Consider the following 26,522-nt stretch of genomic DNA (forward strand, 5'->3'; position numbering starts at 1 on the left):
AAGTCAGAAAGAGAAAAACAAATATCATATATTAATGCATGTATGTGGAATCTAGAAAAACGGTACAGATGAACCGGTTTGCAAGGCAGAAATAGACACAGATGTAGAGGACAAACGTATGGACACCAAGGGGGGAAAGCGGGGTGGGGGTGGGGTGAATTGGGAGATTGGGATTGACATATATACACTAACATGTATAAAATAGATAATAAGAACCTGCTGCATAAAAATAAATAAATAAAAATTTTAAAAAAAGATCCCATTCTGCACAGCCTTCTTCCCCAAGAAAGAACTGTGACTCAACAAAACCACATTTTAACAACATGAAGATTTTGTTATTATAAATTTCAAAACAAAATGGAGGAATTTTCACATAATATTTATAACCTTCAAAGTACAATATTAATACATATCTGTCAGTTAGAAATAACAGCAGTTCGTTAGGCTACAGGGTTTAACATAAAACCAATTTACAAATGTGGAAAGCAGTAGTGGTCCAATATTCACCATTACACATGAATCTGTTTCTTCCAGAAAATTTTTCTTAAAAAATTAAAATTTCAGTATTATGAAATATTAAAATAACACCCCAAACATGCCACAATCACTATTCACAAATAAAATTAAAAGGAAATATACAAAAATTCACTTAATACTGTTAAATAACAATAAACTACAAGATTTCCTGAACAGAAATGGTAGGACCCCTGAATGTTTTACAGTGAATGTCAGGAAAAGAATTAAGTTATGACTATTTTCATGATATATAAGCCCAAAATTTACATGACCATTTCAAGATATCGCAATTAAGATTTGCAGTTGGTAAGATGCACTAAACAAATAGTCCTTAAAAGTGAACACAAATGCTTAAAACACTGTTACCAACACCAAGGTGTATTTATGATGTTCAAAAAGATGCATAATTAAAACTGTAATATTTACTATCTCTGATAAACAGATAATATCTATAATGCTTTAAAACAATCTTCCAAGTTCTCATTTCTCTCATTTGTATTTTTCATGGCTCATTTCAAAGACATATTACAGCTTTCAACTGATTCCAAGTGAATGTTATTAAAACACACACACACAGCTCCCAAATGAAATAAAACTGTTGCCCAATGAAGTATCATCCATTCTAATAAAAGAATTGTGTTTAAAACAAATAAACAAAACAAGACCTCTGATGTTTGACTGGACTTGTATGGTTTAGTTTTAACTAAATTAAAGCACGATGTAAAATAGGTAAGTGTATTAGTATACAAATATCCAATAATATGCAGTAAATATTTCTAAAATGAGAAAAAATAAAAATAAATAATTTTGGTGCTTTAATTTACTGGTATTTAATGTGAGATCCCCAAAATGTCAGATATTCACTTGCTTGAATCAACTTCTGCATCACATGCTTTCCTAAACATAATGTGCTTATCAATTTCTTACTACTCTATTCGCCAATGTTCAATAAAAAAAATTATATAGCATGAATGTTAGAGTGTTCAAGTTGGCTCACTTATTTTACTGTTAAGCGAAGCTGGATTTACATTCCAGGAAACACTGCAGTTTAATTTTAAAAACAAACAAAGAAAAAACGCAGCAGTAAAACAATTTGTGAGGAGAAACAGATGCATTCACGTATAATAAAGCCACTGCAACTTCTTCAGGCATTCAACTGTTGTGTTAAATAAACAGACAGTAGTTATTTAGCAGCAATGATTCCGCAATAAATAATGCATTGTGTTTCTCAGTCCTGCACAAAAATTGCAGCTACAGTTACATCGATAGCTGTAACCTACTGGCTCTAATGGCAGAGAAGACCTTAAAACCAACTGTACAAAAAAATGGTCACACTGTGACGACAAATATAAAAACAATTTGTAGGTCTGAAATAAAAAGACTCCACTGTGAAGAGGACAGTGTAGACAAACGAAGATTCCAAGTCCACCAAAAGAAATAACTGCCTTCAGATCTGAGTCCTTGATTGGTAAGAAAGGCTGGGGGCTGGGCTTGAAAGCATGTTACCAGACTTAAAAGAGCATGCTCTGTCTTCTGTTCTTCCCATGTCCTAAAACATAAAGTCATTTTAGGAGGCAGTTCAAGGTTCAGTTTTATCCCACATACAGTATTTGTTGACTCTATGAAGCTAATGTTCCCACCAGCAAAAGCTAATATTCCACGGTAAGGGTGATCAGCACTGTCTTAAATGACCCTTTTGTTGATGGGGTCAGTCTACAGCTTCTATGCTTCCAAGTGATGAACCTGATGACTAGGAAAGCACAAGATGTGTCTTCTGCCTCAGGTGCCAGGGATGGCGTGTGCAGTGATCAAGCCAGGCCACTTGTAAAAGGTCTTTGTGCCATCTGCAGCTTTCAGGATCCCTGATTTGACTGAGTCAGATTTCTCTCTGAAGAATTACTGAGCTGCCCACATCATACAGGAAAGTATGTGCAATGCTAAACATACACAGCTGTGGAATGCACTGTACATTGTTTTTTACATCAATAATTTTACCGATCAATTTATAAACCCAAAACTTGGTTCCACGCAAAATTTCATGATCGACACGTGAAATGGTTTATGACAAACACACCTGTCTCTGGATAAGAAGAATTTCGAAAACCCGGGTCCTTTTGCAACTGAATCTCTTTCAAACTGAATATTGATACACCTAAAATGCACAGACAAAAATTATCAGATGAAAGTCTATCATTAAAGCAAATATAACCCAACTATAGACAAAATATCTAAAAATGTATACTGATTCAACATGAAACATTTATACTACATTTACAAGGTTACAGCCCTGCTGAAATACTTTCCCTTTTGTCCCAATGTCTTAAGAAAACCAAACCAAATAACCTCTCCCTCAGAACCTTTCTCCCCCAATTCTGCCTTAAATCATGCTTTGAGTATGTATTTCTCTAAGGAGAATGTCCATTGTCTATTTCTAGGGCTTACTGAGGTTCCTGGAAGACCTAATCAAAATGTATTACTCGGTTTTATTCTCTCTGTTCTTTATCTGTCTCCTTATGATGGCGTGAAGGTCAAATCCTCAAACTATCTTCAGAATTTTAGAGAAAAACAAGAAATGGGTTTGTACACCTCACCCACAACTCAAACTATAAAACTTGGTACTAATAATGAAATGTAAATATCTTAAAAAACACTTGTAATTCATCCTTCTTTTTTCCATCTCTGCCAGAGAGGTAGTCTTTCATTAAAAAATATCCAATAGGGGCTTCCCTGGTGGCACAGTGGTTAAGAATCCACCTGCCAATGCCAGGGACATAAGTTTGAGCCCTGGTCCAGGAAGATACCACATGCTGCGGAGCAGCTAAGCCCATGTGTCACAACTACTGGGCTTGTGCTCTAGAGCCCTCGAGCCACAACTACTGAAGCCCTTGTGCCTAGAGCCCGTGCTCTGCAACAAGAGAAGCCACCGCAACGAGAAGCCCACACACCACAACGAAGAGCAGCCCCCGCTCACCGCGACTAGAGAAAGCCTGTGCGCAGAAGACCCAACGCAGCCAAAAATAAATAAACTAATTAAAATATGTATATATCCAATACGTTCTAAGTGAAAAGTCTTGAGGAGTCTTGATTCCAATTAGAAAACCTTTTAGTGAATCAACAGTCTAGTAAATGAGAACGGGAAATTAATGAAAGCTTTTGGCTGTTCAGTTCCCAAATATTCTCTTAATTCCCCACTCACCTTGCTAATTTTTTAAAATCTATTTTTGGCTGCATTGGGTCTTTGTTGCTGTGCGCAGGCTTTTCTCTAGTTGTGGCAAGCTGAGGCTACTCTTCGTTGCAGTGCGCGGGCTTCTCACTGTGGTGGCTTCTCTTGTTGCGGAGCATGGGCTCTAGGCACACAGGCTTCAGTAATTGTGGCACGCGGGCTCAGTAGTTGAGGCGCATGGGCTTAGTTGCTCCGTGGCATGCGGGATCTTCCCAGACCAGGGCTCGAACCTGTGTCCCCTGCATTGGCAGGCGGATTCTTAACTACTGCGCCACCAGGGAAGTCCTCACCTTGCTAATTTTAAAGTAAAATATTGGGGTAATTTATAAGACACTTCTGAGTAAAATCAAGCAGTTACCTCAGGCACGAGAAATCAGCTATTTTAGTGACAATATGCTCACCAATGTCATGGGGATGGTAAAGTCAGAGTGAACACAGTAAAGGAAAATCATCTTCACATCTTGAAAAGGAAATTTACTTCCACAAAAAAATCTTGTTTTGGTTGTGCTTCATTACTATTTGCTTGAAATCCATTTTTAACAACTCTAAATCAAAGCAATCCAGATTGGGCCTAATGACAACGTCTATCATCAGATGGCATTTTCCAACTTAAGTCAAATAAGACTAATGATCCACATCTAAGTGCTACTGATTTCTTACAGAGTCGTGGCAATATGCTCAGTGTTAAAAGAAATAAATTAAAACAGGCAAGTAAGACATACACCTCCCTTTAAGGAATTCTGATCTAATTACAGAAAGACCAGAATTTTAGGCTTAAAAACCAACCATCTTCCTAAATCCCTAATTCACCCCAGTCTCCAAACCTGGATAAAAATAAAGGGGGTGGGGGAACGCACTCTAGAATCTCTCTTACTTTCAGGTAAAGCATGTATCCTTGGTCCCAGACTTCGAAAGTACACATGTTTCATGGCCTCTTCTGCTGAAACCCTTTTCTTAGATTCATACTGTGAGAAACCAAAAAAACTGCTTCATTAATTTTTTTCTCTAAATACTGGAAAAAGTGTGTGCAAGGGGGAGGGGACACACACACACACAAATTAGCATTTAAGCATTTAGAGCTACTCTTATCTTGATTACTTAATACACTATTATTTTTAAGAACCAATTTGGAGTACTATGTTCTAATGTGAGTTACTACTGAGATTATGTAGCAATGATTATATCTCAGTTACAAATTTCCAAGATAAAGCTGGATCTTAATGAAAAATTTAGATGCCCTATATTTTCTGAAGTGATGAAAAAAAGCAAAATATCTGACCTCTTTTTTCACGAATACCAAAGGATTACTGGAAATATACCTAATACCTTTATGAAAGACATTTTTAATTACCTATTCAATACCCATTTCCCTTTTTTCCTTGACGAGATAATGTAGATTTGTTTAAGGTATCCATGCTTCCAACTCTGACATATGAATCATGACTATTCTAAGTTTAGGCTAATTATGGCAATCCTGCTCCCCAATTCTCAGTCTCTCTTACAATTAATATTCTGGCCTTAGGAAGGTTTTGGAGACCTAGGAAGAAGTCCTTACAGGGGTTTTTGGAAAAGCCTTTGCTTTCCAGATACAAAAGGACTAATGCGACTGACACACTCTTATCCTCTCTCTTCTTCCTGCTCTGAATGAAGATATGGATGGTACTTGGGAGGTACAACAGCCTGTAAGGCAGTAGTATAAGGAAAAGAAAGAGAACGTAAGAGAACAGGAATTGCAGAGAACATGGCCTTGACACAGTTGATCAGGGCCAGCAGCTAACTACCTCAGACTGTTCTAGGTTACAATGAGAGACCCAGACACATTAAGAGAAACCATAATTTTTTTTCACCTAAGCACATGTCTTAAGCATGCTAGATATTACCATAATCTTATTTGTCATGACAAATATTTGAGGGAGGTATTACTGATTCCATTCTACAGATGAAGAAACTAAGGCTCAGAGAAGTTAACAGACCATTTAACAATAATAAAATAAGATATAACTTACCTGAAGAAATTTTGTTATCAACTCGATTCCTTCAGAGTCTAACCTAAAAACAACGAAAGACAAGTAGCAATTTATTCTTTTTTCATCTTAGCTGATAGCAACTTTTCAAGTAAAACTATTTTCCAAATGTTTTTATCTGCTAAATTCAAGTGCCCTAAAATAGCACACCTTGCTGCTTTCAAACAGACTCAAATCTTTTATCCTTAGAAGGTTTATTTTGCCACTTGTTTAAGAAGAAACCACAAATAACTGGGCATCAACTCAAATGTTCAATATTCAAGAGTTAGATTATTAAAACTATAGAATTTTTTAAAATCACCATTCTGTCTCAAAACAAAATAACCTCTATTATTGAAAAAGCTTCAGTAAACTAGATCTGTTTTCATAGTGTTCCAGTGAAGGCAAGAGTACAAAAGCATCATTTTCCTATTATACAGGTGAAAACAAACAATTAAGTAACCCCAAAATATATCACTATGGTTCAAGATAAACAGAGATGAGTCATTCAACAAATTTTTACAGGGCGGTCGGCTGAGCATTGGATACTAAGAGCTATAAAATTCAATTTAAATATGCCTCAATAACTTTATAAAACTTCATTAAAAAGGGATACAAAACCAATCAGATGGTCAATAAAGACATAATTACAAGGATGAAATTAATAAAACAGGGAGTAGAGGGTTTAGGGGTTATCTTAATGAGATAATCTCTTGATCAAAAATCACTAATTCTACCTTGCACTGACTTTCACTGGCAAAAGCACAATTATGGGGAAAAAAAATCCCCCCCTTCCCCCCTAGTGCTTAGTCGGTACTGTGGACGCTGTGGCATAGAAATTCTCCAGAGTCTTCTCATCCTTTGCAGTTTGCCATTCTGACAAATAACCAGAACTCCTTGGCCATAGACAAGCTAGGTGCTAAGGTCATAAAGAATGTGCTTTAAAGAGCTGCAACCTTTTATACTGGACATTACAACATATATACATATGTATACATATATATATGTTGTAATGTCCAGTGTAAAAAAATATATAAAAATAGGATTTATGCTATTTGGGAGAGACACATACAAAAAGTCTAACACATTATTCTTCCTAAGAAAGTCTGCTTAGAATATTCTTAGTTGCTATAGTGACAAGAGCATCAATTCACATAAAAACTTTCAAAATATTCTTGGTACCAGAATGGTTTTACTATTCTATGGAACTAGAGTGAGTGTGTAATGTTGTGAGCTATGTGAAACAACGAAACAGATATTGGCCTTATTTGGTATCCTGGTGCCCTTTTCACTTTTATTTTTTCTTAAAGAAAGATGAAAAAATACAGTCAAAGGGGTTATTCTATGTTACTTATTAAAAATGTAATACATTCCATAAGTAAATATGTTGTGAAAAAAATTTTTTTAATAAATATTTATTTTTGGCTGGGTTGGGTCTTCGTTGCTGCGCATGGGCTTTCTCTAGTTGCGGTGCATGGGCTTCTCATTGCAGTAGCTTCTTTTGTTGTGGAGCAGGGCTCTAGGCACGTGGGCTTCAGTAGTTATGGCATTTAAGCTCAGTAGTTGTGGCTCGCGGGCTCTAGAGCACAGGCTCAGTAGTTGTGGCGCATGGGCTTAGTTGCTCTGTGGCATGTGGGATCTTCCCGGACCAGGGCTCAAACCCATGTCCCCTGCACTGGGAGGCAGACTCCCAACCACTGCACCACCAGGGAAGTCCCCTGACTCAAATTGTAATGGGAGTCTTGGATGGATCTGAGGTAGCTCTGAAAAGAAACTTTAATCGGATGGTCAACATATAGGATATGAAGGGTCAGAAAGAGTTTATATTCTTCAAATACAAATTGTCATTAACATTGACTGAAATGCTGATGGGTCATCTTGTGTAGGAGTCAAGATTTTACTTATAACACATTCTTAGGTTTTTCTAAGTAAATACATATAGAATAATTGTGTAGAAAGCAAAGCAAACTTCATCATGGTCTTCACAGTACTGAATAAGGCATTAATCAATGACTTCTTTCTGGGAAATGGAACAATCTACATAAGCCCTAGAATTTTATCATATATATATTCTATATTCATTTTATTTACAGCTCAATTCTGTGGACTCACATACTTTGGTAATTCTTGCTCACTGAATTATAAAATTAATGACACAGGAAGGAAGAAATTAAATCCTAAAATATTTAAGAACTGTGTATGTGTATCACATATTTTTCCCTGAATCCTTACTGTGGCTAATGCTTCAAGAGACCAAAAAAAAAACAAAAACAAAAAACAAAAAAAACAACAGGTGGGTTCCCCCCCTTTCACTTAAAGAGGAAAAAAAAAATACCTGGGTGCATGGTTAATTAGAGGCTGTGGTTTATATTTTGGAAAGTTGTAGTTCTTGAACTCATCATTTGAAGAAACACCTGGCCAAGTTTCCTGAGATGGAGTTCCTGAATTTAAAAATATATATATTTATAAATATATAGAAATTTTTATACAGGCAAATATATATAAATAGGGAGAACTAAGAAAGCGTCTTAAAGAACAATTTATATTTAATAGATAATTTGATTATTTCAACTGAAACTAAAAAGATAGAAATAGTAAACATACAGACTTTTTTTTTTGGACTAAGCAATGATGCCATAAAAATGTTGTCTAATTGACACCTAAGCTAAAATATTTCCTAATAATGTGCTAAAAGTCAATTTTCAATAGTATTTCTCTTCTCTGTTCTTCCATACAATCATTATTGCAAAGGTAGAACTTGGTAAATAAAAAGCAGAAGTTACCTAGAAAGGATCTACCTTTATTGTAATTATGCTAATTATAATTCTTATAACAGCTATTTATGTTAGTCTCAGTATCAAATTTATAAATATATTTTTTAAAGATATAGTCTTATCTAGCTACTCAATTATATGTAACAAATCACTGGGAAGAGAGTTCTGTTACCTAGCAGTCGGAAAATTAAGTGCAGTTCATCTTCCACAGTTGATCCTGGAAACAGAGGTCTTCCAGAAGCCATTTCAAAGAAAATGCAACCAACACCCCTACAAAATGTAGCATTAAAAAAAAAAAAAAAAAAAAAAGATGAGCAAACCATTTATTTATTATTAAGCACAAGAAACTTTTCCTTAAGGTTGCCTCTCTGGAGAATTTTGTACTAGCCTGCTAGAAAATCTGCAGAGATTTTTTTTCAGATCCGACTAATTTCTTAACATTTACCCTATTTGTCTCAACTTCCATACTGCCTTATCCATTTTCTCCACTTAAAATGTCCAGCCCTCCTCTGCATGATCCTTGAAGAACACCATTAACAATGGCTAATAATGATATAAAGCTTACTATGTATTAGGTAGTGGTTAGCAGGGCTAGGGAGAAGCAAATATTTCAAGATGTTTTTATGCAGGAAGCAGAGACAGAACACATAGATGCAGGGTGAAGAGTGTGTGAGTGTGTGAGTGAGTGACAGCAAGAGCGAGAGTGAGTGAGAGAGAGGGAGAGAGTTAAGAGAAGGAAGAGAAATGGATAGAGGCTCACTAAATAGATACTGCCTTCTAGGATCTGTGTGAATACATATCAGTTTAAGACACAGTCCTTCTTTTGAAGGGCTCACAATCTAGCAATTATATAATAATTTAATTTTATATTTTAAAATGTTATATAGAAGATTAAATAATGGAGCCACTATGGAAAACAGTATGGTGGTTACTCAAAAAAAATGTAAAATAGAATTACCATATGATCCAGCAATTCTACTTCTAAGTATATAAAAGAATTGAAAGCAGTGACTCAAAGAGATATTTGCATCTACAACATGGGTGAACCTTGAAGACATTTATGCTAAGTAAAATAAATCAGTCACAAAAAAACAAACACAATATGATTTCACTCATGAGAGACTTAGAAAAGTCAAATTCACAGACACAGAAAGGAGAATGGTGGAGGGAGAGGGAAATGGGGAGTTACTATTTAATAAGTACACAGCTTCAGTTTGCAAGATGGAAAAATTCTGTAGACTGATGGTGGTGACACTTGCACAGCAATGTAAATGTATTTAATGCCAGAGAACCGTACACATAAAATGGTTAAAATGGTAAATTTGGTTGTATATATTTTTCTACAATTTAAAAAAGTTTAAAAAAGAAATGTTACATAATACAAAAATTATATAAATGTTCAAACCCAAGACAAAACAGAACAAAGTATATGATTTATCACTATACTAAGAGTGCAAGCAATAAGTATAACCACAGTTCAGAGGAAGGAATTACCACGGGAGGCTAGGTTATATTCAGAAAGGATTTATGAAAAACTATGCTTTGAAGGCCCTAGGCACAGGCCCCAGTTATAGAAAAAGAGCAGGCGTTCCAGATGGGTGAACTAGTATGAACACAAGAGCAAAGGTGGGAAAACCCAGGCTATTTATGAAATATAGTGAGTAGCCACTTGGCTAAAAGGAAACGTTTGTGGAGAATAGTCTGAAATAAACTGAAAAAGGTAGTTTAGAGACATTTTATGGAGATCAAGTATCAGATTGAAGAATGTACCTTATTCTATAGGTAATAAATGGGGAAGCAGCAAACATGTTTAAATAAAGGAGTGTCATGATCAAAGTGCTATGTGAGGAAGATGCCTACGGTATTTTTTCAATATTATTTTTAGATCAACTTAAAGCAAGTGGGTTTTGGTGAATATTAAATGATGATAAAAATAAATTTTGTTTTAAATTACTATGTACCAGACACTCTTCGAAGTGCTTTATATACATTAGCTCATTTGGTCTTAACATTATCCACAGAACAGCCTTTTAAAGTAGTTATTGTTACTATTCCCATTTCCTTAAATGAGGAAACTGAGAAACAGGCCAATGATTTCAATAAGGTTATTGTATAGCTCTAAGTGGTTGAATTGGTATTTAAACCTAGGTGATCTTACTTGCCAGAACTCTTAATTGTTGCTTACGTTTTATCTCCTTAAAGCCAAATATCTATCGGTATGCCCTGTGTTAATGGCTACATTCTTTCAAAATTATAAATGGCAGTAACATCTGCATATATTTACCACATGTCAATCTGTGTTGAGTACTCTGAGGAACCGAGAAGCACATCAGGCGGCCGGTACCACAGTGTGACAACTTCATTTGAGTAGGTCTTTGTGGGAACTGACTTGGCTCTGGCTAGTCCTTCACAGGGAAAAGAGAACAATTAAGAAATAGCTGGAATGCATTTCACAGTCCATATTCTCACCGTGCCTCCAGTCACAAGGATGCCTGAGATGGCTACTCTATACCTTTTTGAGGCTTAACAAAATTAGTTTTATGAATTTTTTTTTTTGAGTGTGCGTGGTCTTGGGTCAGCAAATCCTATTATTTATTAAACTAAATAATAATAATTCCACATTCAGAGACCATGCTTACTTTTATGAGTGAATGCACCTGGTACAGTATCTGGGCTAATCTAAACTTAAGATACCCTCCTTCTATCCACAAATTATTATGCCAAAATTATTTCCCACTTGAATTTAAATTAATGCAAAACAAGCCAATGACATTCGTCACCTTTTAACCTGATTCCAACTTCCATTTGCTATATCAATTCTTACCAAAAACCATGAAGTTACTGGTTCATGATCCTGTTAAGTTTTATTGACAATTCCCTTGCAGAAGTTTATATTTAAAGAAAGTTTCCTTGGAATAAACTACAATGTCATTCTGTACTTTCTAAGTTTTAAGTTACATGGTTAATTTTAAAATAAGGTGAACCTCACTGTCTTTGGATATTATTAATTGCTGTAGACGACGTAAAACACGAACCATTCCTTTGCCAATTTAATATGAAATTCACTGATTATCTAGAAATAAAGGCAAGAGCTCACAACTTTATCTCTTGAGCCACTGGCGTAAGAGAGTTGCTTTTATTACCTCTACGCCTCCAAATTCTGATCACCTAAAGAAGTAACTTTAAAAGATATATGAAGAAATATAAATTTATTTTAACATACAGTTTATTTCCAACAACACAGAATAATTAATTTTTAGGCTGTGATTTCTGTTGTGTGTAACTATTGTATCTAATTAAAATATTAAATAAGAAAAATGTAATAAAAGGATGATTCAATACTTTGTTAAACTGGATAAAGCCACCCAAATGAAACCAGAAATTTAAAAAATTAGGCGGTACTCATACTATTTTCATTAAGTATAAGGGCTAAAGGATGTAACTGAAACAATGTTGACACTGTTTTATTACAGGTTTTACTCTACCATCCCAACTTGGTAAAATAAATTCAACAAATTTTGGTAATTAGCAAATGGAAGCAGCTTTCTGATTTCTCTTCCTGATGTAATAATGCTGGGTTATATGGGGGAAAGGACAAGGCTGCAAGTTTGCTAATACTATACATATAACATCAAAGCAATTGCAGTTATAGTTTCCTCAGTACCTTATACTCCACCTCCTGAGAGAATTCTAAATTATGATGCTCGCTCAAACAGGCTTCTGATTCAGTTCACAATTAGATTTGCAATTTTGGCATGAAATGAAATACACAGTAATTTCTTCCAAACCAAATTAATCGTGATATGGTATTATTACATAAACCATTTTCTATTATTAATGAAAATGTCTATTTATGTTAATACTTCCCTGATCACAGGAAAAGTAGGTCATAGAGATCAAGAACAATTTATTGTAAAATAGTTATATGACTCTTCCTTACTTGTGTCCAAAGTATACTTACTATGAAACCAATAAAAAAATAAATAACTAAAAGCAATAGAGACAAAATTCATTGTACTATCTCATGGAATAATTAGATTTTCCTGTTGGCCTGTGTGGACAGATAAAATTTGCTTGGCTTGGTTTGTAGAGGTAAAAAGCAAAATTTAAAGCACTCATAGTATTCCCCCACCAAAAGTATATTTTTGATGGCTTTTGCCATTCTTTTTGCATATCTTACAGCCAAGCAGGGTTTCTCCATCACTGCCATTCATTTGGGGATTAAGGAATAAGGAGCAGTAAATGCAGCCTGGCCAAAAAAATTTAAAAGAGGGGCAGGGAAAGAGAGAAAGAGAATAACAATTACTAGGAAAATAACAACATAAACTATGCCCTAGAGACTCTATGTAAGCATATGGAAATGACTTATAATTTCTCATTTAGACTCATGTGACCGACCCAATTCCTTTTAAATAGCAACCTACCTTTCAAACAAATGGAAAAGTGTTAAATGAATAAAAGTATAGGAGTTTTCAGAACAAATTCACCACTTAATAACAGTGAATTTTTAATCTGTTACTAACAGAATAACACTTGAAACACTAATATTTATCACATTAATGAAGTATTCCAAAAGTAAAACTACTACAATCACTTATGAAAAATGATAAATACTAACTATGGAAAACTGCATGGGCTTTTAAAAACTAACTTCTGTTACAGTACTCAAACTCTCAGAATGTGGAATATTTAAAAAAAAAAGTTACTATATGGAGTTCCTTCAATATAAAAAAGTTTACTCCCTAGAAGCCAAAAACATGTAATTTTATTTCACCTTTCTAGTCCCTTATAACTGGATTAGCTAAAGAGAGACAGACAGACAGCTACTAATTAAATTATTAAGCATATAAATAAATACAAAGCATGGTGGCAGGGACTTCCCTGGTGGTGCAGTGGTTAAGAATCTGCCTGCCAATGCAAGGGACATGGGTTTGATCCCTGGTCCAGGAAGATCCCGCATGCTGCGGAGCAACTAAGCTCATGCGCCACAACTACTGAGCCTGTGCTCTAGAGCCCGTGAGCCACAACTACTGAAGCCCATGCTCCTAGGGCCCGTGCTCTGCAACAAGAGATGCCACTGCAATGAGAAGCCCACGCGCCACAACGAAGAGTAGCCCCTGTTCGCTGCAACTAGAGAAAGCCCGCACAGCAATGAAGACCCAACGCAGTCAAGTGAATAAATTAAATTTAAAAATAAATAAATAAAACTATTTTTTAAAAAAAAAAAAGCATGGTGGCAGGCATATTAAAGGAATCCCTTTCAGTAATGACATTTAAACTCTTTAGTCTCAGGACCCCTTTTAGGCTCTTAAAAATTATTGAGGATCCAAAGAGCTTTTATTTATGTAGATTATATTTACTGATATTTGCATATTAGAAAAACAGAAAAATCTAAAACTTCTTCCTTAAAAACACCATTTATATGTTAACATGCGTGTTTTTATGAAAAATATTTTTTCCAAAATAAAATAAAAATTAGTATGAATGGCCTTGTTTTACATTTTTGTAGTCTATTTTAATAGAAGACAGTTGGATTCTCCTATCTACTTTTGCATTCAATCTTTTGTGATGTTACTTTGCAGTTATATATAAAGAGAATCAGGTTTCACACGGATGCGAAATTGGAAAGAAGAGCATTTTAATAGCCTTTCTGATAATTGTGCATATACTTTTTTGATACTACATCAAAATTAGAAAATATTTAGCTTCTTAAGGATTATATGGTTACTTGGAACTATATCAATCAACTTCTAATACTTTTGCTACATTAAAATTCACTGGTCTATCCTGCACTTTAAATGGATATTTTACCTATGCATGATTCTGTAATACCATGCATTGGTCATCTGGAAAATACTGGTTCTCTAGGCTATTCAGATATTACAAATGTTTACACATTTCTTTAGCATATCAAAAAAAATCATATTTGTTAACGTCACCACTGATCTCACCAGAAAAGTCTTCAAGTACTGGGAAGCTATCAAATTCAAAATGGCAGATCCAGGGCTTCCCTGGTGGCGCAGTGGTTGGGAGTCCGCCTGCCGATGCAGGGGATACAGGTTCGTGCCCTGGTCCGGGAAGATCCCACATGCCGCGGAGTGGCTGGGCCCGTGAGCCATGGCCTCTGGGCCTGCGTGTCTGGAGCCTGTGCTCCGCAACAGGAAGAGGCCACAGCAGTGAGAGGTCCGCGTACCGCAAAAAAAATGGCAGATCCAAATTTCCAAAATCTAGTTTTTGCTTGAAAACTCAAATTTTACTATTGTCAAGAAATACTTTCACAGTTGTTTTCCTTGAAATGATAAGGCTCACTTCATTCATTTTTTAAGAAAGCATCTGCCAAATACCTAAGTCTGAGTAACCACAGTTTGTCTATTGGTCATTTTTTTCAAGTAAAAATGATACTTCTTAAAATAAAAAGGTGGTGGGGTGGGCTAGTTCAGTTTGCACTCATATAATTACACAAGCACTTTTCCTTGAAATAACCATAGTATTTCTGTGTGCAGCAAATGTGTTTTATGTATATTTCCCATTTCATCACACAAAATACTAAAAAGACACCTACTCAAAAATGGAGATTTAATAAAATTTAATAAATTTTACTGCTTCATCTGATACCTCTTAAAAAGTGTTTTCCTACAAGTGTATAGTGGTGAAGAATACAATGGCTACTAAGTATAGTTTGGTGAGAGTGCCTTGATTTATACTAAGGGTACCAGTAGCTTTATCCCTTCTCACTTTTGGATAATCAACGCAAATATTAACACAGTGAAGAGGGCAAGTAAACTTTTAGTATAATTTTGAGAATGTATTATACCTTTGGAGATCCCCTGAAAGGGTCTCAGGACACTTAGAGGTCTATGGACCATACCTGAGAACCAATGCCTTTTAGCATTCACTAATATAACTCACCACCAAAATTTTCATATATTTTATTCCACGAGCTATGGAGAACACTTCCAAACTCACATAAAGGCAATCATACAGTGTCAACAGTTGTTCTTTTAAACTTAAACACCTGGAACTATTTATAAATATCTCATACATTCCATACCAAAATCTGCTAGCTTTAATTCTCCTTTTTCATTAATGAGGAGGTTCTGTGGTTTTAAGTCTCGGTGTAACACCTTTCTTCTGTGGCAATATGCCAAACCACGTAGAATTTGGTATAAAAACAGCTATGGAAACAAAAAATAGAAATTAGTCTTACAGATAATAAGATATACTTTGGTATAAGTTATGGTAAACAGAAAAGCAACTGGCTTAGAACAGTAAGAGAAAAAAAAAAGGAACCACATCCTTTTCCTTACATACCTGTTGTCTCAATTTTACAATTTATTATTCTATTTGAAGTATCTACGTTATTTTTTTAGAGTGAACAAAGCGAAATGAAACTTTGTCTTAGTAGCAATGGTTCACTTGTTACTGAAAATGACTTTAAATAAATGTACCTCATAAATTTACAGGCCTACTAATTAGGCTTACAGTTTAATTATGAAATTCTGGCAAAACAAACAACCTTCTACCATTACCCCACATTACTCCCCCCAAAAAAATCTAATGTAGGACAACGTCTTTAAAATAAGGCAATGGAATTGGTGGTTTTATGAACATTCTGAGATGTCAAACAGAATGGTGTTGCATAGCTCTGGCAAATTATGTGCTATAAAAATAACCTAAAATAACCTAAACCAGCTTCTATCACCCACCTTCTGGGTACTTTACTTTCAGCACCTCCTACTCAGCCTTCAAAATGTGCTATGATTCGGAAAAGGGAATTGGCACTGTAGAGCTCTGAATGGCTTTTTGAGAAAAGCAATTCCTATAAGGCTAATGGGAGACTTTTTGTTGGTGGAAAAAAGAATATGAAACACAGGAGGTCTTTGATTCTTTGTGATTAACAAAGAAGAGGATTCAGGACTGTACCCTTGGTTTTCTTGAAGGTGAAAGACAGCATTAGAACTTCAAGAATAAGCCAAGGCAGCGGGTGAACAATGGGCCTGAAGAAATTCTAATTAGCAGAGTTTCTACACTCTACATACTCATGTGTTTTGAAAACTCTTAAATTACTATTTCAAAATATTCCCGTTACTTTTTATGTTTGAAAAAATATAAGGGGCTAGTTTAACAGAGAATAAAATACTCTACAACTTAAGCCAGGAATGTAAACCTGGCTTAAGACATATAAACTTCTCAAATCTTTGTCAAGTTATGATGATTAAGGACAATTTTCTTTCCAAATTACTGCTAATATGAAAGCAGGAAAAACAACATAAAAGCCACAAACAAAAATAAACACAAATGAGATTCAGTACACCTTGCAAAACAAAATGTGAAACATGATGAAAACAATGCTCATAGAAAATATATGGAAAGAGACTTAAAGCCCTATTCTAAAATTCTTAGCCATGTGTTACCCATATGTTTTGAACTGTCTTTTACTAAAAGAAACTGGCTCTCCTTTATACCAAACTTAATTGTTTTTAAGTATATAAGTTTAAAGTTATTATCTACAGAATTGGAACTGTCTCAAAAATACAGCAGGGACAGCCTATTTTCAGAACAGTTTCTCACAAACTGTTGACTAAGTTTGGATAAATAAGTCTTTGCTAAATTTGGAGTATATCAGGTCAAAGAAACCTACTGTAAGAACACAACTGTATCAAAGGTTTTTATTTGATTTTACTTTTACTCTTGGGTTTCATCTGGCACTATTATACCAAACTTTTCTAGCATTACTTGCATCTTTAGGTATTTTTCAGATAAGAAAACATATAATTATGTTACTTTTCCTCCTGACAGTACAGAATGGTATTTCCAGTCTAGTATTCATAATACCTATGCAGGTTCCTGGCCTTACTCATTAGATTAGTACCTTGAAAAGATGTTTTATAATTAAATATCATTCTAAATACTTTAGGGGAGTTTGCCATGTAAAGGAGGCCCTTTGCAGAATGCACTAATCATTTTCATTGATCTTAATCATTTGGATTTTGATATAATAGGTATGTCGTTTTCTTTTTAAGCAGAATATACCTGTAAATGTATTCTATATATATCTAAGAGAATCAATGTTATAATGTGAAAGGAAATTGTCAAAAGTTTTTGTTTTTGTTTTTTTGGAGCAGAGAAAGGTTTATTGCAGAGCCAAGCAAGGAGAACGGGTAGCTCGTGATCAGAGAACGGGTAGCTCGTGATCAAAATCCTCAAATTCCTCAAAAGTACTTTTTAAAACTTTTTAAATGAAGTAGCTCTATAAAAAGGTCTGATTCTAAGAAATACTACAGTGTAGTAAACAGAAGTTCTGAGTAAATATGTTCAGAGGACAATAACCTATTTAAAATGCCTAACAGAAAATTCTGAAGCATGTTTCATACGTAATGTAGTTCATCTATGCTTAAGTGTTTGTCTGTACTTTAAATAAAATTTAAAATGACACACTAAAGCATACCTTAACATTGTGCATACTCATGATGTTTCCACAGTCATCCATGTACTGTTTTAGATCTTTATCCTGAAAAAATACAGCACTTTACTAAGTGATACATAGTTTTGAGAAGGCATGACTGATTTACTTAATAGCATTTAGTTAAAAAAAAATTTTTTTAAATTGAAGTACAGTTGATTTACAATGTTGTGTTAGTGTCTGGTGTAAAGCAAAGCGATTCAGCTATAAATACATATATATACATATTCTTTTTCAGAAAAATAAGTTGTTTTTTGAGGAAAGATACTGAATGCACCACACATAATTTAATTAAACACTAATAACAATAATGTCCCCTGGGCTGTTACAAAATCCAATTTGCTATGTTTTATCATTTAGTAAATGCTTACCAGATACTCAAAGACCAGAGTCAAAGATTTATCTGTGTGAACAATGTCATGCAACGTTACTATATTTGCATGTTTTAGATCCTTTAATAGTGAAACTGCAAAACAGAAAAGAAAACCAATTACTTAATCTGTGGTAGCCAGTCTTTTTTAAAAAAAATCCTAAGTTTAACATATGAATGATTGAGTTTAGGAGTCTCTTAAATTTAAAACAATAATCCACCAAAGGGATTTGTAGTATAAATTTTAATAGAATCAATTTTTTTCTTTTCTTTTATGGTTCTGGGTTTGATATTTTTAATACTTAAATTATCCTCAATATTACATTAATACTCTCCATGACATCTTTTTTTCTCAAATGTTAACTTATCCAGACTTCTAGGATTAATTTAGACATAAAGTCCAAGGTACCTTTTTTTCCTCCAAATTGCTTGTCAGTTGCCTCAAACTATTTTCTGGATAATCTTTTTAAAAAAATTGTACCATTATACAAATATATTTACATCCTGTATATACTATTTATAGTTAGCTTTCCCCCATGCACCAATATATAACATTTCCCAATGTCAAATATTTGTCTGTGACAACAATCTTTAATGACTTCATAGTACTTCATTATAAGCAATACAATAATATATCTAACTAATTCCTTTTATTAAATATTTCAGCTTTAGATATTGCTTTCCCCCACCCAGGGCCTTGTTTTATTGTATTCTTTCTCCTCAATGAGATGCCATAAGCTGTAGTGGCATATATTTTCCAGTCATGTACTATTTCTATATCTGAGCTCCTTGTACTTACAAACAATGAACTCTTATTACATAGCTTTGGTTTTAAAATATTCTATATAAATTTCATAATACATTCTGCTCACAAAAGTACAAATTATACCTTCTCTTATTGCTGTGCAGGGTGCACCTTCTTCATGTTCCAACCGGATCTCTTTCAATGCCACCAAATTCTCTGTCAATTTACTTCTTCCTTTATATACTGTTGCATATGTACCCTACAAAATATATTTTTGAAAGACACATCAAAAATATCATGAGTCTATCTATATCATCTATACAATAAAGAGCCCTAACTAAATTTCTAATTTCTAAGCATGTGTTAAATTCCATCTTGCAAGGAAAACCCCACCATGATTAATCTTGGTTCTCCTATAGCTAAGAGGACTTTCAGTTCCATATGCACAGCTTCCCTACTCTTACAACCCTACAGAGTGCTTCAAAGGTATGAAAACATAGGGAGAATATTTAATTTACTTTTTGTACTTCGTATTAGATTAATAACTGAATCAATAGATTTGGAATCAAAGGTACTTTAACTGCAATGGTATGTGGAGATTGAGGAAATTAATTAAGCACAGTAAGTGAAAACTGAAAATTTAACTAACATATTGTGAAACTTTACCCGTTTTCAGCCTTTTCAGAATCTTTGTATGCTAGAGCTCATCTTTAAAAAACAAATATATTCTATAGATTTCTTCTATCATTTCCAGGATAGTTCTCAAACTCCCTTAAGGCCTCCCTAGTAACTAATTCTATTATTTTCTTCTCACTTTCTCACTCTGGGAGGTAGATCATTTCAAAATTAGTCAGTACTAGTAGCAACTTCAAGAAAACCAAGGTCTTACGGGTCAAGAATTTCCTTAACCTTTAATGAGATGTGTCTTTAACCTTAAAGATAGCATTTTGATTTTTCACAAGTTTGAACACATGCAATTTCCCACACGACGGCACAAAGAATACCAGGAAGCTAACTAACAAATAAATGTCTATTTTGTTACCAAGAAAGCACAATATTTTATGCTTCAATAGCAGGTTATAAGGCTATTAAAAAAATTCATTTCTTCTCACACTGATGGGATGATTTCAAGAACTAAAGGGTTTTTCCTTCTAACATTCTGTTGCTTTTTCAGAACAAGATATAATCTTTTAGATGATGAACAAGAAAAAAATGCACCTTACATGTCTGAAATAAGTATTAACTTACCTCTCCAAGCTTTTCCAATTTGATGTAAGTTTCCATTTTTCCAAACCCAATTTCTGACTGAAAGCAAACAATTATAAATTTAGTATTCTTAAAATTTCAATTCATCACTGCCTCAATTTCTGAAACTCTCCTGCTCTGAAGATTGTCTTGGAATAGAAAAATCTGATTATAATTAAATTGTTGAACATCTGTCAAATTTTAAAATACATTTTAAAAACTGGAACATTCAAAGGTTCAAAAATATCAAAGTTCACAATTAAAATTGTCAACCCATCTTTTACACAGGTCGATTAACATTCTGCTATAGGGACTTCCCTAGTGGCGCAGTGGTTAAGAATCCACCTGCCAATGCAGGAGACACGGGTTCGATCCCTGGACAGGGAAGATCCCACATGCCGCAGAGCAACTAAACCTGTGTGCCACAACTACTGAGCCTGTGTTCTAGAGCCCACAAGCCACAACTACTGAGCCCACATGCTGCAACTACTGAAGCCCACGCACCTAGAGCCCGTGCTCCGCAACAAGAGAAGCTACCACAGTGAGAAGCCCACGCACCACAATGAAGAATAGCCCCCACTCGCTGCAACTAGAGAAAGCCTGCACACAGCAACGAAGACCCAACACAGCCAAAAATAAATAAAAACAAACAAACAAAAAACATTCTGCTATTATCAAAACTACAATAAGGTATCTATCAGCTAACACTGGTCAGAATGGGCATCATCAAAAAACCTACAAACAATAAATGCTGGAGAAGGTGTGGAGAAAAGGGAACCCTCTTGCACTGTTGGTGGGAATGTAAATTGATACAGCCACTATGGAAAACAGTATGGAGGTTCCTTAAAAAACTAAAAATAGAATTACCATATGATCCAGCAATACCACTACTGGGCATATACCCAGAGAAAACCATAATTCAAAATGATACACATACCACAATGTTCACAGCGGCACTATTTACAATAGCCAGGACACGGAAGCAACCTAAATGTCCATCAACAGAGGAATGGGTAAAGAAAATGTGGTACATATATACAATGGAATATTACTCAGCCATAAAAAGGAACAAAACTGGGTCATTTGTAGAGATGTGGATGGACCTAGAGAGTGTCATACAGAGTGAAATAAGTCAGAAAGAGAAAAACAAATATCGTATATTAACGCATATATGTGGAATCTAGAAAAATGGTACAGATGAACCGGTTTGCAAGGCAGAAATAGAGACACAGATGTAGAGAACACCCTATGGACACCAAGGGGGGAAATGGGGCTGGGGATGGGGGATGAATTGGGAAATTGGGATCGACATATGTACACTAATATGTATAAAACAGATAACTAATAAGAACCTGTTATATAAAAATAAAAAGAAAGAGAAAAACAAATATATATTAATGCATATATGTGGAATCTAGAAAAATGGTATAGATTACCTTATTTGCAAAGCAGAAATAGAGACAGAGACGTAGAGAACAAATGTATGGATACCAAGGGGAAAAGGGGTGGGGTGGGAAGAAATGAGAGATTGGGATTGATACATATACACTACTGATACCATGTATAAAATAGACAACTGAGGGGACCATACTGTATAGCACAGGGAGCTCTACTTAATGCACTGTGGTGTCCTAAATGGGTGGAAATCCAAAAGGGAGGGGAATATACGTATATGTATGGCTGATTCATTCTGCTGTGCAGTAGAAACTAACACAATATACTCCAATAAAAATTAATCAGAAAAAATTCTGCTATGAAAAAGTTTTGTCCTATTTTAAGACTCTGAGATTTTAAGATACCCCAGGCATTTTAAGATACTAAAGAATTTTATAAAAGGTAACTACATGATTTTCTTTTTAACAAAACTGCAAAATAAATAATTTTCCTACATATTCTCCTTCACCAATCTTTGTGTTCCCTAGGAAGGCCTGCAAAAAACAAAATACTATTTATTTCAGGTTTTCCCACCAAAATATAATAAAAAAGACAACTGCAAGTCACACTCTATTATGAGTCAGGAAATGGCTAACACAGAAGAAGCAATATAAATCTAAATCAGTCCCCTCCATCCCCAAAAAAGGGGTTTAAAAGTGAGTTCTTAAAACCATTGCTTTTAAACCTTGAGACTGTTTGCCTACTTTCTATGGAGTCAATAAATGAGATAGATGGAATACTCAAATATGTAATGGAAACCCAGTATTTAAAAACTAAAAACAAACAGAACAAAAAACCCTAACACAAAAGATTTAGGAAAAAAAGAAAAAACAAAGTGATAAAAATTATTGAGAGAAAAAAGTTAAACAGAGGAGAAGAATAAGAATTTTCTTAAACTGCTTTCTAGTAACCCTTTGTAGATAGTGCAAAAGGCAATAATAATCTAAAAATTCACTTCTCACTTTAGAGTGATACTAATGCCGTTAAATAAATAGCCAGTGAAAGGAATGATGTTCTTTTATATATAACCTCAGCTCTCAAAGGTGTATAAATAAGACTGGATCATTAAATACTATGTTTTAGTCAAATTCTGGAGGTTCAAATACACAATTTTTTCTGGAGGTGTTGAATAAAATAAAAATGATACTTGACAATTTGACTTAACATCTCTCACCACTTGGAACAAAAGGATAAACTGCCCCCACCTGAATGGCCAGAAGTAGCAGAGGCCTCTCAAAGGAACTGTTTCTATCCTTTTGTTACAGGACACAGGTTCGAGCCCTGGTCCAGGAAGATCCCACATGCTGCAGAGCAACTAAGCCTGTGCACCACAACTACTGAGGCTGCGCTCTACTGAGCCCTCGTGCCACAACTACTGAAGCCTGCGTGCCTAGAGCCTGTGCTCCACAATGAGAAGCCACCGCAATAAAAAGCACACATACCGCAACAAAGAGTAGCCCCCAGCTCACCACAACTAGAGAAAGCCCGTGTGCAGCAACAAAGACCCAACACAGCCAAAAATAAATTAATTAAATAAATAAATTAAAAATAAAATAAAAGCCATGAGGAAAACTACATATCTAATAGTACTTAATTCAATTTTGGTAAACTAATGAAAACTGTGGTCACAGGCAGTATTATTGAATGACTGAAAAATTGCTTCTTTCTGTACTCTTAAAGACTTTTTTCTATATATGGTATTTAAAAAAAATTTAATTAAAAAAGTGAGATTTTGGAACCATCATGCGCCATCCACCCACGTACTATCTTATATATGACACAGATATTACGTCCTTGCTTTCTATTATCAATAATTATACAGAATAATAAGGTAAAACTACACTAGATAACACCTGCTAAATACAAATGGAGTTTTTTATTTTAATATGGAAAAAATGTGGCAAACAGCCCACCATCTGGTGCATGAGAACCTGATTCTGAATAACCTTTTGACTTTGCTTTTTTTTTTTTTTTTTGGCGGTACATGGGCCTCTCACTGTTGTGGCCTCTCCCATTGTGGAGCACAGGCTCTGGATGTGCAGGCTCAGTAGCCATGGCTCACGGGCCCAGCTGCTCCGTGGCACGTGGGATCTTCCCGGACCGGGGCACGAACCCGTGTCCCCTGCATCGGCAGGCAGACTCTCAACCACTGCGCCACCAGGGAAGCCCTGCATGTTTTTATAGTCTATTTACATATTATCTTAACACTTTAAAAAAGGCTAATTACCAAGGTCACACAAACTATGATAGAATGTGTTTATTTTCTTATACCTATCTCTAGAATTCAGGTGATTAAATTCACAAACATGGAACTATTCTGCCATGAATTTTAAGTCTCATATCACATTTCTTTATGAAGGAAAAAAGAACTATATTTAAAGAATAAATGGAAACTAGTATGAACAAAATAATAAACGTCCCCCCCAAAAATATAATAAAAATGTTGTCATCTGTAACAATAAGAAGCACATAGAAAAATATAACTACGAGCTAGGAACTTTTTTTTTTTTTTTTTGGCTACGTTGCGTGGCTTGTGGGATCTTAGTTCCTTGACCAGGAATTGAACCTGTGCCCTCAGCAGTGAAAGCACAGAGTCCTAACCACTGGACCACCAGGGAATTCCTGGGAACTTTTTCTTATCAGGAGTTGGGAAATTTTCTTATTCATTCTTTTACCTTAAGTGAATAAATACTAGCATGCCTTTAAAAGATCAAGTACACTTTGGTCCAATGGTGACTATGACAAAAATGCTGAGATTTGCTTTAAAGAGTGTATAAATGAACTATAAATTCAAGATTATAAAGATAAAAATGTTGTAGAGATTTACTGTATCATATAAAGTATATAAGGAATAAACTGTAAGAGATGCATCAAAAATTAACATTACAAAGAGTCACTCTTCAAAGAATGAAACTTAGTGAGATCATTAAAATATGCTGAAAGTCTGCTTTTTAAAAAGAAGGTAAATACTGGAATTATCTGCCACAACCCAATTCAGAGTAAGTGTACCCACCTCACAACATTTTAATGATTCCCAACCTTTAGGATTTAATAATTACATCCAAATATTACTTACTGAACCTTTATATGGAATTTCTAGAAAATTTTGCTTACATTGTTATCTGCTGAACATGACAAGATTAACAATAGATATAATGACTAGCTTGTTGACACGCTCTCCTACGGAAATTATTCAGAGGACAGAGGACAAAGCTCATTTATTCAATATTTACCAAGCACAATGCTAGGTACTGGGGATATAGTGAAGAAGACAGATATGATTCCTGCTTTCATAAGTTCACAATCTAGACTGAGTTCCATCCTAGATTACTTTAGAGTATTTTTAAAGTCTCATAAAAACAGAAATAACAGCTAAAGGAACGGAACAGTAAGCTCTGTATTTTAATACAACATAAACATTTCCTTAATTCTGCTTTCCAAACAAAGATAATTTTTTTCTCATACTTCATTGCTCTAAGAGAATACTTGGCTTTTTGGAAAACCAAGCAAATTCCTGTTCAATAAGCTCTTGTACCATAAGCACATGAAAATTAAACAAAAATATAATTTATAATAGCCAGATTCCTATAATTCAGGGTAACTTGTAAGTAGCATCGAGTATTATGGGGTATTCCTTGATTACTTTGGCTCTGGCAATATAATCACTCTATCAAAGTTATAAAGATGTATTAACATGCTGGCAATGCAGTTCTAATTGAGCTTCAAAACAACTGAAATACGTGCAAAAGTTCTATAGATGCCATTCTAAAAGTGAATGTGTATATAAGAAACACTGGGGGCAAAGGGAGATTTTTCAAACATCCACTTCCCTCCTTGTGAGATTCACCGAGTTACTGTTACTGACAGAAATGTGTTCTTAGATATGTGGGGGGCAGAAAAGAGACTGAGAATCTCTATTCTACTTGATCATTTGTCTTACAAAAATGTGCTGTCATCATCATCATGATACTACCTTAACCCTGTCCATAATACACCAAAGGTAAATTAAGTTGTGGGTGGACCTTTGAACCTCACTTCCACACCACATAATATACTTCTTATTTCTGAGAGACATCAGGACTTGATACCCTATTTACTCACCTGTCCTTAGAAACAAGGACTACATATGATATACATTGGTAAAGTCATGAATGAGGAATCCAAAACTCATTGTTTAGGAAGAGGCAGATTCTTAAAATGTGTATAACTTAAACTTCAATAAAATGAGACAAACTTTCATGGATAGACTTAGTCTACTAAAGCTGCACTTAACACTCTTACAAAACTTCCACGGGGCATGCCATCATTGTAAGTGCAATAATGCTCTAACAAATCACTATCTGCGGGCTTCCCTGGTGGCGCAGTGGTTGAGAGTCCGCCTGCCAATGCAGGGGACACGGGTTCGTGCCCCGGTCCGGGAGGATCCCACATGCCGCGGAGCGGCTGGGCCCGTGAGCCATGGCCGCTGAGCCTGCGGGTCCGGAGCCTGTGCTCCGCAACGGGGGAGGCCGCAACGGTGAGAGGCCCACGTACCGCAAAAAAAAAAAAAAAAAAAAAAAAAATCACTATCTGCCTATGGGCTTTCCCATTAGTCTAATGTTTAACTCAGTATGTTAAGAGTTAGAATATTCCATTTCTTATCAACTATAAATGAATATTAAATAACACTTCACCAATCTAATAACCAATATCTTTAATATGAGATAGAATGACTAAAAGTAATGTGGTGTTCTGGATGGGATCCTGGGG

General features: G+C 35.0%; 1 protein-coding gene across 2 annotated transcripts in view; it reads right to left on the reverse strand.

Annotated features, from left to right (window-relative positions):
- Positions 1-202: 202 nt before the first annotated feature.
- The window catches only part of CDK17 (cyclin dependent kinase 17), a 99,480-nt gene continuing 73,160 nt past the window's right edge, over positions 203-26,522 (reverse strand). For both annotated transcript variants that reach the window (XM_082634976.1, XM_082634977.1), the window contains 12 exons: positions 20,343-20,399; positions 19,239-19,353; positions 18,351-18,445; positions 17,965-18,027; positions 15,568-15,691; positions 10,801-10,921; positions 8,689-8,786; positions 8,078-8,183; positions 5,746-5,788; positions 4,614-4,704; positions 2,591-2,668; positions 203-2,065 (listed from right to left, as the gene is read on the reverse strand). In XM_082634976.1, coding sequence (XP_082491102.1) covers positions 2,028-2,065; positions 2,591-2,668; positions 4,614-4,704; positions 5,746-5,788; positions 8,078-8,183; positions 8,689-8,786; positions 10,801-10,921; positions 15,568-15,691; positions 17,965-18,027; positions 18,351-18,445; positions 19,239-19,353; positions 20,343-20,399 — 1,029 coding nt within the window. In that variant the 3' untranslated portion in view covers positions 203-2,027. The remainder of the gene's footprint in view (positions 2,066-2,590; positions 2,669-4,613; positions 4,705-5,745; positions 5,789-8,077; positions 8,184-8,688; positions 8,787-10,800; positions 10,922-15,567; positions 15,692-17,964; positions 18,028-18,350; positions 18,446-19,238; positions 19,354-20,342; positions 20,400-26,522) is intronic.

Source organism: Mesoplodon mirus, assembly GCF_964341445.2.
Source record: "Mesoplodon mirus genome assembly, chromosome: 11".
Lineage (NCBI taxonomy): Eukaryota > Metazoa > Chordata > Mammalia > Artiodactyla > Ziphiidae > Mesoplodon > Mesoplodon mirus.